Source organism: Archocentrus centrarchus, chromosome 14 (genome assembly GCF_007364275.1).
Source record: "Archocentrus centrarchus isolate MPI-CPG fArcCen1 chromosome 14, fArcCen1, whole genome shotgun sequence".
Classification (NCBI taxonomy): Eukaryota; Metazoa; Chordata; class Actinopteri; order Cichliformes; family Cichlidae; genus Archocentrus; species Archocentrus centrarchus.
This window is the reverse complement of record NC_044359.1, coordinates 14,836,443-14,849,115: the sequence shown is the minus strand read 5'-3', so window position 1 is coordinate 14,849,115 and position 12,673 is coordinate 14,836,443. Positions and strand designations below refer to the sequence as shown.

At 39.0% G+C, this 12,673-nt stretch overlaps 1 protein-coding gene across 2 annotated transcripts in view; it reads right to left on the bottom strand.

The window, feature by feature from the left end:
* Positions 1-2,759: 2,759 nt before the first annotated feature.
* LOC115792458 (glucocorticoid receptor) overlaps positions 2,760-12,673 on the bottom strand; it is a 79,077-nt gene continuing 69,163 nt past the window's right edge. For both annotated transcript variants that reach the window (XM_030746992.1, XM_030746993.1), the window contains 2 exons: positions 8,013-8,170; positions 2,760-7,668 (listed from right to left, as the gene is read on the bottom strand). In XM_030746992.1, the coding sequence (XP_030602852.1) occupies positions 7,516-7,668; positions 8,013-8,170 (311 nt within the window). In that variant the 3' untranslated portion in view covers positions 2,760-7,515. The remainder of the gene's footprint in view (positions 7,669-8,012; positions 8,171-12,673) is intronic.

The following is a 12,673-nucleotide window of genomic DNA, read 5'->3' as shown; positions in this document are numbered from 1 at the left end:
TTTGGGATTTTTCTTTTTCAGAATTGTTTTTACATGTGTATAAAAGCTGGTCTGCTTTGTGGCTCCGGGGAATGTTGCCATTTTCCAGAGCGAAAGCTGAACTTATTCCTTGAACCACTTGAGGAGGAATGTGGGTATTTTCTTTTTTTTCCCGCTTTATCCATTTTATAAATTCAACAGAAAATCAAATGGGAGAGTTAAAAAAAATGCTTAAATGTGAAATTAAGACTACTTTCTTCATATCTAAACTTCTTATTTATGAGATTTTGTAAAGGCTGAATCTTGAACTGCTTTCTTTTTTGGGTGTTTTCTTGACTTTGTAAATAAATACACAGCATTTGATAAGGTATACTTTTTTTAATTATGAAATTTTATATTTTGTATTTTTTAGCATACTAATTTAATTCCTTAATTCCATTTTTGTTGCCCAGATTTTTTTTGGATCATTTAAGTCTTTCTACAGCCTTAATTATTCTTTCAGATGTTTTGGTGAAAGATTGTGCAGAATTAAAGACAAATCTCGAACAGCTGTAGTTTGGCGTTTTCTTTCTAGTTTCCAGTTCTGTCAGAATTTTCTTTTCTGGCTTATTATTGTGTATTAACACATCTTGCAATACTTTTCTTTCTTTTTTTTTTTTTTTTATTAAATCACAAAAGCATGTCCAACACTGAAATTTTGGATCAAAATGAGTGTAATTCTAGCAAATGAAAACTTGAAGCTAAGATGACATGAAAATGTAAGCTTTAAGATTTCAGTACTTTCTTTAAAAATTTTCATGACTGTGGCTCATTCATTAGCAGTTGTTAGTAAATGTAGAAATGCACTTACAGTACATGATTTCTTTCTCATAAACAAAGAGACTGATACCAGTGCATTATGTATGGGGCTAGTATCAGGATGTAAATAGCTTAACTTAGCATAACAGCTATTTAGAGGAGGGAAACAGCTGGGCTCGTTCCATGTTTCAGAAGATAATACTATCTGGTCCATACATAGATATCAGATTTTTGGTGCCCATGTGCAAAATGTACATATTTCTTTGTGCTTGTTCTTTCTGCAAAGAGGTCTAGGCACCTTGTTAAATCTGTCGTAGTTCTGAAAACAAAAGGAGCTCCAACCCAGTGCTAGCAAGGTGTATCTAATAAAGTGGCCAGTAAGTGTACCTTTGAACATATATTAAAAATATGTTTAGTGTGACTTTAATGGTACCACTAAAATAATAACAGTAAATAACACTTTTTTTTCCCACAATTTACAATTTAAAGAATAGTTGCGCAAATTTATTAAGGTTTCTACAGTTACTTTATGTAACTTATGCAAGTGATTTTAGGTACAGAAGTCATATTCAAGGACTTTTATTGTGAAACGAAGAACCCATCCATAGTACAAAATATACTGTATACATAAAATCAGAAGTGCTTTTTAAAACTTTCATTAGTTGCATAAAGTATCCGTAAAACCAGCAAACAAACGAAAGTCAGACTAAACATTTTTATCAGGATGTATGTTTAATGACAAAATGCCAATTAAGAACATAAAGTGTGGCTTTAATACATGAAGTCTGTATGTGCGTGAACTTGACTCATGCTACCAAAGCTGGTGCACAGGTACATCTTAGGCCCGTGAAGGTTCTTATCTATCAGATATTATGATGCATCATGTTTCCCAGCAACCACCAACCAACAGGCTAAAATCAACCATTTGTAGTAGTGTTTTGTACCACCTTAGAAGAGCACTGGATGATTTAATTTCATGACAGTAACTCCACAAACTTTCATTATGGATCATATATTATTATGTCATCATGTTGCTTAACAACCACCTAACAACAGACTAAACTTAGAAACCTAACAATAGCATGGGCATGTACTAGTAATACTACTACTACTACAAGTAATATGATGTAAGATGTAAGACAAGTGTTGAGTAAACTTAATGCAGTACCAGCAAGAAAACAATTCCTTTTCTGCTGTTGCTGTGACAGGAAGCATGTACATTTTCGCACATTTCAGTTTCAGTTTTATTTATATAGCGCCAAATCACAACAGTTGCCTTGAGGCACTTTTATTAATAATGCAGAAACCCCCCCCCCCCCCCCCCCAACAATCAGACGACCCTCTATAAGCAATCACTTGGTGACAGCGGGAAGGAAAAACTCCCTTTTAACAGGAAGAAACCTCCAGCAGAACCAGGCTCAGGGAGGGGCAGTCATCTGCTGCAATCAGTTGGGGGTGAGGGGAGAGAGACAGAACAAAAGACACACTGTGGAAGAGAGCCAGAGATTAATATAATAAATCAGTGATGAATAATAAGATGTCCTAGCTATACTGAGGGTTTTTTTTTTAAAAATAGAGAAAAACTTTTTCTAGGCTAAATGAAAATTGTGTAAATTAGCGGCCTATGTGTAGATCAAATCAGGTTTCCAGGCAGTCACACCTGTGTTCATCTAATCTCAGTTCCACAGTACACCTCCACTCATAACATCATAATTGTGATTTTGAGATTGGTGACAATTAGTGAGTCTTTAAGTTGTTGGAACACATCACTTTGAACCTTAAATAACTGTTTTCTCCTCCTTCTGGTCTTTATGTTGAGTTAACTTCATCACCTCCCAAATATATTTAACACGCAGTAGTTCATACATGGATTTCCTCATTGAAGTCTTCCAACCACAAAAATGTTTGAGCATTATTACCCACTAACACAAACCCCACAAAATAAAGTTTAAAGAAGACAAAAAAAAAAAAAGAAACCCATGTAGCTGAGTGTTGAAAAAACAGGAAACTTTATTGTGTAAGATGTTTTAACTAAAGATCAATCAGTTCTTCCAAATTTCCACTCTTAACCAGTGATGACAGAAGGATCATCTAACACGATGCCAAACCCAATGTCAGAGAACGACACATAACAACTTAATTCAACATTTAATCAAATAGGTGAAAATATTGACACTGACTACAGGAAGGGTGTAATACAGATGTAATACAAACTATTGTTTTTTTTTTATGGTTTAGGTTTTTCTTTTACCTTTTTTCTTTTTTTTAAACATTGGATTACATTTACATAACTGAAATACAAACAAAACAGACTTTAGTGAAAGCTATAGCCATATATACCAGTGAAACATGATCTGCCCTTAATCTTTAAAGATAATATTTGCATGTATTTTATACAAAATAGATTATAGCAAACAGTATCAGGGTAGTGCAATTCTGTCAGGCTCTGGTAAATTTTACTTTCATATGGAGAGTCAATTTTTTTTTTTTAATTTTCTTTTTAAAGTGACCGGTAAATCCGCACAGAAATATACATGGGGTCCAAAGCCAAGACCTTTACAAAAGACATCTTTAAAATAAAACAAGAAGTACTAGAAGTTGGATAGTAAGTGCTACTCAAAATGTAACTGCTTGAATACTTCTTTTGTTAATTTTTGTTGTCTCCTCTGCTTTGGTCACTCTTATATAAACAAAAAAAAATCTCCTCCAGTCCTTCTCGTCCCCTCTCCCTCATTTCCTTATCTTTAAAAACACAGTGAACTTTCATGTGGACTTTTTCATGGACTCATAGAATTTACATTTACTTCACAAGACAAACATGTTTAACACTTCCTTATGTATTCAACACGTCTACCTTTATCAAACACAAACCAACAAACAGAAAAATATTTACTTTCTCGACTCATTCAATATACAAAAGCGACTGAGTAAAATTAGTCTTATCAAAGAGGACTAAGCCGATGTAATCAAAATCACAGAAAATATCTTTTTTTTTTTTGTTTTTACAATAGATCAATCTCTAAAAGCATTGATATATGTTAAGGGTTTATCTATTTCCTGATGTGAAATCTTATTTCTATGGCTCTCTGGCTCCCTTTTGCAAGGCCTTTAGTCGAGCATGAAGGTGAACTGTCACACAGAAAAATGTACAGGTGCACAGAGGCTATGTCAAAGCAAAAAAAATGATTTGTCATTATGGATGATGTTTACACTGCGCTAGATATGTCAGCGTTGCTATATGCACTTACAGCCATTCAGAAATGAGCAGGAATATGGTTACATCTACATGTTAAAGCTGGTTTTCTGAAGCGCCACCACCTGGGAACAACTGTAATACGGTCTGCAAGTTACCCAAACAAATAGACCAAATAGACAGTTTAGTCAGAACTTCTCTAGAATAACTAACACAGTGACGTGAGCAGCAACAAGCCCATGTTCTTTACAGCACAAGGCCACACGACATAGTTAGCAGGTGGAGCTGAAAGCCTGCACTGTAAATGAAACAATGCTGAAGCGAGAGACCATTTAAAAAAAAAAAAATGTAAAAAAAGATGGCTCTTATTCAATAGTGGCTTGTATGCTTCCAGGGCCTGCTGTGCAGTTAGCTGTAACTAAAATACAAATGACCAGTCTCTATGGCAACCTGCTTACCTGGTCTCTGCTAATTGGCATTCAGAGTTATGTGCTGCAGAGGGTACAGAGTACTGTTCAGAGTAAACCGCTGAAAATCTCTACAGTTGACATTTTAGGCAGAGAAGCCTGACAGCCACAAGACACACACAGAGGAAAGTAACTGTGCTTCTACAGGAGGTGATGAAGGGCACGTTTAACACTTCCAGCAGAAGCCAGCATACAACTGCACTGCATTTTGCTTTGGCCATCACATAAGCTGGTATGAATACGTTTTCACATTACAAATGTACTTTGAAAATTCAAAAATACAAGATTTTGTGAATCACAAAAGGTCTATCATACACTGGGTTAAATGATAACAATCAGTACTTGTAAGCTGGTGTAGGTGTGACACTGAAAAATCTTTTTTTTTTTTTTTTTTTTTCTTTTCTTTTTATAAATGAGCACCCTGAAGCAAAGTTACAACAATCACTTAATGTCAGATAACAAGTACTCTTTCACATCTCCAGGAAAAGAAACAAACAAAAACATTACATTTGGCACTAGTGGAGCACATGTGAAGTATCTCACATCCTGAGCCTGCATATACAAATCATTTGGACCAATCCGCAGAGCTTTTTCAGCTTTAGAGGGAAAATCATTTTGAAACCAGAGGTTTCATCAATTATGGGTATCTATATTCACATCTAATATATTGAAAGAATATTTTTTAAACATATTTTTCAATGAACTCTTTCACAAAGTTGGCTCAGTAACTCTATAATAAACCCTGTTTTAGCAAGTTTGTTAAGCTACTGAAAGGCATTATGAATTCAAAATGGTATCTTGTATTTTAATTTCATTTCCCATCATGAGTACTACTTTTTTTTTTACCTTTTTTGAGTCAGTTAAACCTCCAAAGACTCATGCTAACTGAGGTCATAGCACTTTATCAAATAGTTTCTATTATGCCCTTGCACTGATTTCTGAAGAGTCTGCTCCTATTTCAAATACACTTGTGTGAAACTACATTATATGGACAAAAGATGTTTTCAGTCCCATTGCCTCAGGTGTATAAAATCCAGCACTTAGACTTGCAGTTTGCTTTTACAAACATTTGGGAGAAAATGTCGTGCTTTACAGAGCTCTCTGAATGAGTGCGGTGCTGTAATAGGACACCACTGATGCAACAACCCACGTTGGGAAATTTCTTCTCTACTTGATATTCCACCATCAACTGTAAGTGGTATTATTGCAAGGTAGAAGTGTTTAGTGGCCACAACAATTCAGCCTTTATGTGGCAGAGCGGGGTACAAACCGCCAACACTCTGCTGCCTTAATAGCATAAGAGTTCCAAACCTCTTATTAAGGTCAGCACAAAAACTGTGCACCGGGAGCTTCACTGGCCAAGCAGCTCCTGCAGGTGTAGACAGGCCAGTACTTTTGTCCATGTTCTTCATTTACTAAACTACCAACCTCAGTATGAATCCAGCTGAAAATGAAAGGATGGTTTAACTGACTCATTGTGACGCTTTTTCAAACAGACACCGGATCTTTTTACGCTTTGGATGGGTTTTTCAAATGCAATTGCAATTAAAACTATTTAAAGATATAAATCTTAAAATTGAAGTCAGTCTGCTCCCAAGTATCACATCACATTGGATATGTCTTTAATTTAAATTTTAAGCAGTATCTGCTTTGAACAAAGTGTGTTGAAGCTTCGTCATGAAAAAAATATTTGTAGGTGTATTCATTGCATATGTTGGGTAATCTGGTTAATAGAACTTTTAACACTATTCAATACTGACTGGGAGAGGCAGTATAATTATCTAATATACTTCACATGGATAAAAAAGACAATTTGTTTTGGGACTTATTATGAAAATCTTTTTTTTTTTTTTTTGCAATATGATAAAACTTAAACTTTTAGCATTACAAATTTTAACATCTAATACTTATCTGTACTATAGTTTGTGTTCCTACATGCAAATCTGGAGATTAGAACAGAAAGGACATTAATAACACCAAAATGGCAGCTCAGAAAAAAGAAAAAAGAAATTACAACGTGGAAATAGAGAAACAGAAGAAACATGTGGAAAGATGTTGACATCAAATTCTTATGCAAAAAAACTACAGCTTTGAGTGGATGGCTATCAAGAGCTTAAAAACTAAAAGGCACTGGTTTTCCCTCAGATACATCCTGTGTAAACATTTGGTTGAGTGAATGTGTGTGTCTGTGTGTGTGTGGCTTCTGCCTGTGATTTGAATTGTGTGCCTAAAACAAATAGAGAATATGTCTCTAGCCAATTAATTTTCCCATTGGTCAGGTGTGGAAATGTGATTTGAATAATTTCTGAACAGGTAACTGATTCACAGGGGAAAAGAGTTTGAGAAGAAAAAAGAGGATTCTTTCATGTGAGTATGTTACCCATTGTTCTGGGTTTTAATTTATCCTCTTCATTGCGAATGGTCTCCTGAAAACCCCAATAAAGTGAACACTCACTACATTCTCTGCACAGTGAAGCTGGGACGGGCGGATAAAGACAAGCTGGGCATGTGAGCAGAGGAACACTAGGCTTGAACTGCTAATCCTTTCAAGTTGGAAAGTATATCAGGTGTCATGTTCTGTTAGGAAGCCGTGTTTGGACTGTAGATGTTAGCTTCTCGGTGAAAACTGCAGTAAAATCCTGGAGACTTGAAAGAATAAGAGGCACATAGCCATTGTAGGTAAGCATTAAAATACAAGGACAGGGCCATGGATGTAGAGTTGGTGGGGGATGGCTTGGGGAAAAAAGACTGCCCAACATGCATCCAGCCCAAGAAACATTTAAAGGTCAAATTCTTGACTACCCAAGAGGAAGGGCTACAAGTCAGTGATAGGATATTCTGGCAGGACTAGGAAGTAGAACTGGGATAGGGGGCTTGAGGCCACAGGTATTGTGCTCCGAGATTAAGCTGAATGGCTGAGCCCTGGAGGGGTGTGGCAGAATTCCTAGAGGAGGCCCAGGAAAATCTAAGAAACTGAACCAGAGTGATGAGGGAGGCAGGATAGGCAAATGCTTGGGGCCCCCAGAGAGGGATATGTGCAGGGCAGGATTTAAGGCATTGATTCACAGTTTAAGGCAGTCATTTCTGATGAAACAGCAGAGCTTTGACACTCCCATCTTTGAATTTTGGTATCTGGTTGGAAATGATCTCTGCCAGCATCTCTGGGAATTCCACACTGAGGGTTTTATTCACAAAGGTGTAGAAACAGATCTGGAGAAGACCCTCGACCATCTGGTTGAGACACAAAGAGATTAGTAAGAGTTGTTTACTTTACTTTAGAGGATTATGCTTAAAGTAGAGTAGGCACTACATGTGAGATATTTTCTTCAACAACAACAACAACAACAACAAGGCTTTACAAATTGGCTTGATTGAAACTTAATGCACATTATAGGAACTGAGTGTATTCTTCAGGTTGAAAAGGCTTCCAAGGAAGCCATTGTACACTACTGTGGACAATGCCTGCATTCAGTCTACTGGATAAATATCAATATATAAAACAAAGAGGCCAAAAACATATAGCATTCAATATATTTTGCTGTAAGCATGTGTGTGTGTGTGTGTGTTCAACTTACCTCCTGCATGGTATCCAATAGCTTAGTTAGCTGGTAGAAGCGTTGCCAGTTCTGACTAGGGTTCTCCTCTCTCTTGACGATGGCTTTTCCCAGCTCCTTGATATATGTCATCCTGATCTCATCAAAAACTGGTTGGCTCTTTAGGCCATCTTTTGGTACTACACACACAAACCAACAGAGAACAAGAAACAGAAAAATATATCAGTGTGATTTTAAAAATGATGAGATTCATTCATTAAAATGTTCATTTGAAGTTGGTAAGCATCAAGGACTGTTCTGTTCTGTTGGGCTGGTGGTTAACACAGAAAGGTGTTCAAGACCTCCAAATAAAGAATCCTTAGAATAAGATCCAAGCTTTGATAAGAGTTTATCCTAATCATGTAACTCTGCTGTTGGTGAGGCAAAAAGAGTTAGGGGAGAAGTTTGCATCCAGCTACATCCACCTTTATCTTCCATTAGTAATGCTGCTTTTTCTCTTTGTTCTGTATCTTGTTCTCTGCCAAAGGAAAAAATAAATAAAATATTGTATCGTCTCCCAAGGCAAATTGGTCCTGGGTGAGGGGCCAGACAAAGAGCGATTCCAACAACCATTATGGCAGAGACACCAAGGGAACAGTTTACCCTGCCTGGGATAGAGTTACCAGGGCCCCACCCTGGAGCCAGGCTTGGGGAGGGTGCTCAAGAGAGAGTGCCTGGCAGCTGGGTGCAGCCCAAAGAGGAGACAAGGGCTTGCCCTCCTGTAGGCCCACCATCCGCAAGAGGCGTCATAGGGGTGGGGTGCAATGTGTGTGGGGCGGCAGCCAAGGGCAGAGGTCCTGGTGGACCAATCTCCAGCTATTAAGGTTGGCTATTGGGATATAGAACGCTGGTGGGGAAGGAGCCTTAGCTAGTGTGTGAGGTTGAGAGATACCAGCTAGATTTAGTCAGGCTAACCCCAAACACACGGCCTGGGTTCTGGAACCAGTGTCCCGAAGAGGGACTGGACTCTGGTCAAGTCTGGAGTTGCTCTCGGTGAGAGGAGGTGGGCTGCGGTAGGTATCCTTGTATCCCCTTGGCTTGATCTCTGTATGTCACAGTTTTCACCAGTGGACAAGAGGGTCACTTCCCTGTGCCTTTATGAACAGGTCCTCACTGGCGTTTGCGTTTACCTGCTGAATGACAGTTCAGAGTACCAAGTTTGCATGGGGTAGTTAAGGTTAAAAAAATTCATCTTTAATTTTTTTTAACCTAACTACCCCTAACTACAGTGCTTAAGATGAGCACCTGGTACAGTGACAAGAGGACAGACGGAGACGAGAGAGTCGGGGCATTGTGGAGCCAGATGCCAGCTCCTAGCCAAAACAGTTCGCTGATAGTGATGGAAGTTCGTCAGCGGCCATGGTACACCAGATCCAGCTCACACAAATCACAGAGAGGGCAGAGGGGAAGAGCGTCCATCACACATTGTCCCGGAGAGATATGATTACCAGCCCCAAGGCCGGCTAGGGAGCCAAATTCCTGATAATGCAGATGTTGTTTTGGAACAGGCTGCTTGTTTTTTCCAACAGCCTTCAGTTTCATTGGGGAACCCATTCAGTAAAAAATCCAATAGCTGCTGTCGTCGCTGTGCAGGAACCGAACTTTATCTCCAGATCTAATCCCTTTCGCCTGCAAGCACGTTCTCAGCTGGACTACACGTCCAGCTTACGGCTCAGGTCCAACAGGCTTTGAGTCTGAGTTTGTACAGCTCTGCACAGCCCATCCATCTGGTTATGCAGCCTTGGCAAATGTCGAACTGCTGCCCAGATTTCCTTAATATCCCAGTAAATCAGGTATCCTCCAAGCCCAAACAGAAGAGATTCCGTCACCAAGTAGCCGAATATGTATACGTCTTCCCCGTCCTCAACCTCCAGAGCTGAGAGTTACAAAGGTCTCCACGAACTCCAAGAAGATGTATCCGACCGGGTCTGTTCCACTCGGACATGCGGGCTCCCCTTTCCCCGATCTCATAGTGGAGAAAATTCGATCAATGGTGTCGAGGGCCCAGTTTGCCAGATCCATGTTGCTTCTTAATCTTATTCTTATTCGGTCAGTGTGTAAGAGACGCTCTTACAGCAAGCAGCAAGCAGGAGAGATGGGGGAGGGCAGGGCAGGGCAGGAGAGAGATAGAATGCGACCGTCCCCGTCAGAGAGCAGGAGATTTTTGTAGGGCTCTGGCACCCTACACAAACGAACAAGGAGGAACAGGAGCAGCAGATACAGGTCCAGCTGATGGGTTAAGGACCTTCTACGGCCCTGTCCAGCTCTCCTAGACTAACTGCCTGTCTCCTGGGATCTCCTCCATGCTCTTGAGACTGTGCTGCGAGACACAGCAAACCTTCTCATAACATAACATTGATGTGCTGTCCTGGAGGGGTTGGCCAACAGTTGCAAACTCCTTAGGGTCCAGGTATGACCTCATGCTACCAGGAGTGACACTGATCATAGCCAAATTCAAAACTAGTGAAAAAACAGTCCGAAAAGACGAGGAGGGAATGTTAGTCACCTCCACCTGTAAAACCATTCCTGTTTTGGGGGTTGTCTCATTGTTGTCCCTGTAGTGCACCTGTTGTTAACTTCATTAACACCAAAGCAGCTGAATCTGATTAACAACCCTCTCTGCTACTTAACTGACCAGATCAATATCCCAGAGGTTTAACTGACTTGATGCTGTACTGTTGATGCTGTGGTTTAGCATTTTCCTGTTGACATATGCAAGGCCTTCCCTGAAAAAGATGTCTGTATGGGAGCATAGCTTGCTGTAACACCTGCATATACCTTTCAGCACTGGTGGTGCCTTTCCAGATGTGCAACCTGCAAATTCCATAGGCAATAATGCCCCCCACCACCACCACGCAAAAGTTTTTAACCAAGTAGTGATAACAGGCCAGATAATCAATCTCCTTATTAGTCCAGAGGACATGGTGTCTGTTATCCAAAAATAATTGGAATTTCTCTGACCACAGAACAATTTTCCAATTTGCCTCAGTCCATTTTAAATGAGCTGTGGCCCAGAGAAGATGACAGCATTTCTGGATCATGTTCACATATGGCTTCTTCTTTGCATGATAGAGCTTTAACCTGCATTGTATGGCAAACTGTGTTTACAGACAGTGATGTCTCAAGGTAATCCTGAGCCCATTCAGTGATTTCCATTACAGAATCATGCTTGTTTTTAATGCAGTGAAGCATGAGGGCCCAAAGATCACAGTCATCCAATATTGATTTTCAGCTTTGTCCCTTGTGCACAGCTTTTCTGGATCATGTTCACTTGCAGAGATCATGCAAGGCTGCAAAGGGCATAACCAGGGTGAAATACTCTCAGATTTACATCATCAGATAAATGGGAGTTGATGCAGTGCCAGGGTTATCTGGGCTCTGAGAGGAATTGCAAAGATTCTTTAAACAGACTGTTTTCTGTTTGTACTGTAGATAATTTAATATAATAAAACTACTGATAAAAAAGATACTATGACTTACTAATTCTTTATTGAGTTATTTATGTTTATGCTGCTGAAGATTCTCTATTTAACAAAATATGATAGTAAATCAAACTGTCTAATAAGTGACTTAAAATTCCATCTAATGTGCTTGAAAATGGATAAAAGAAGCGCAAACCGAAGTTGTCCCATCTAATAGTATTTCCATCCCTGAAGGAAACCGATGGAAACAGCTTTCAGGTACAAACTGCAGCCAGTGCACAGTATGGAAATGTAATTTCCTCTGAACAAGCTAATCGCTTCTGAAGTGCATCCTTTTCCCCGCCGGTCACTGAGAATGAGGCGGAAGGAATAATGCTCTCCGTCACAGATGAGGAAAATTTGAATAAATGAGGAAAGGTTTGATTTAGTGATACTATTTCCTTGTGTAGTGTGTGTGTGTGTTGGGGGGGTGGTTACTGATTGGTGTCCCTCAGCGTTCATTATTTTACCTCTTCACAGACTAAAAGAGAGAGCTGATTTACATTGCATATCTGAGTTTGTCCTTTAACAGCCTTTACTAATTTGCACAAAGCAAATCAAATGCATTCAGCATTTACAATATGAAAATAGTTCTGCTGAATCCAATTTTCACCCAGCAACACTGAAACTGTTAAAAACTGCCAAAAAAAAAAGGTTTTCTTGTAATGAGGAATTTTTTTTTAAATAATGTGATTTATTGGCTAATCTGAGATTGTGAAGATTACACACCAATAAAAAAAAACAAACTGTATTTTATTAAGTGAGATAAGAAACCATAAAAAAGTTATGCTAATTCAACTCTCAGTGGACTTTCTTGTACTGAAATTAAATGGCTCTCTATACAGATAAGATCTGTGAGAAGACTGTACTTTCACAGAAAATCTTTTTTTTTTTTTTCAGGAAACCTTACACAAATAGACGAAGCGATAACATTTTAATAGAAGACCTTTGAAAGAAAATATCACATTGTTAACATCACAGATTGGTGGAGAATGTCAAAAGACTCTTAGTCTTCAACGCAACAGAATTGCATATTTCGACAGTAACAGCGAAACCTGGTCTTTGGTGTCGCTTTCTGAATTGATCCGCCTCTTCTAAAAAGAAATGCCTCCTTGTATGATTGTTGACTTTCAGTGCACGAAGAGACCCTTCAGAAAAACACTTAAGCTACGCTTTAAGCTG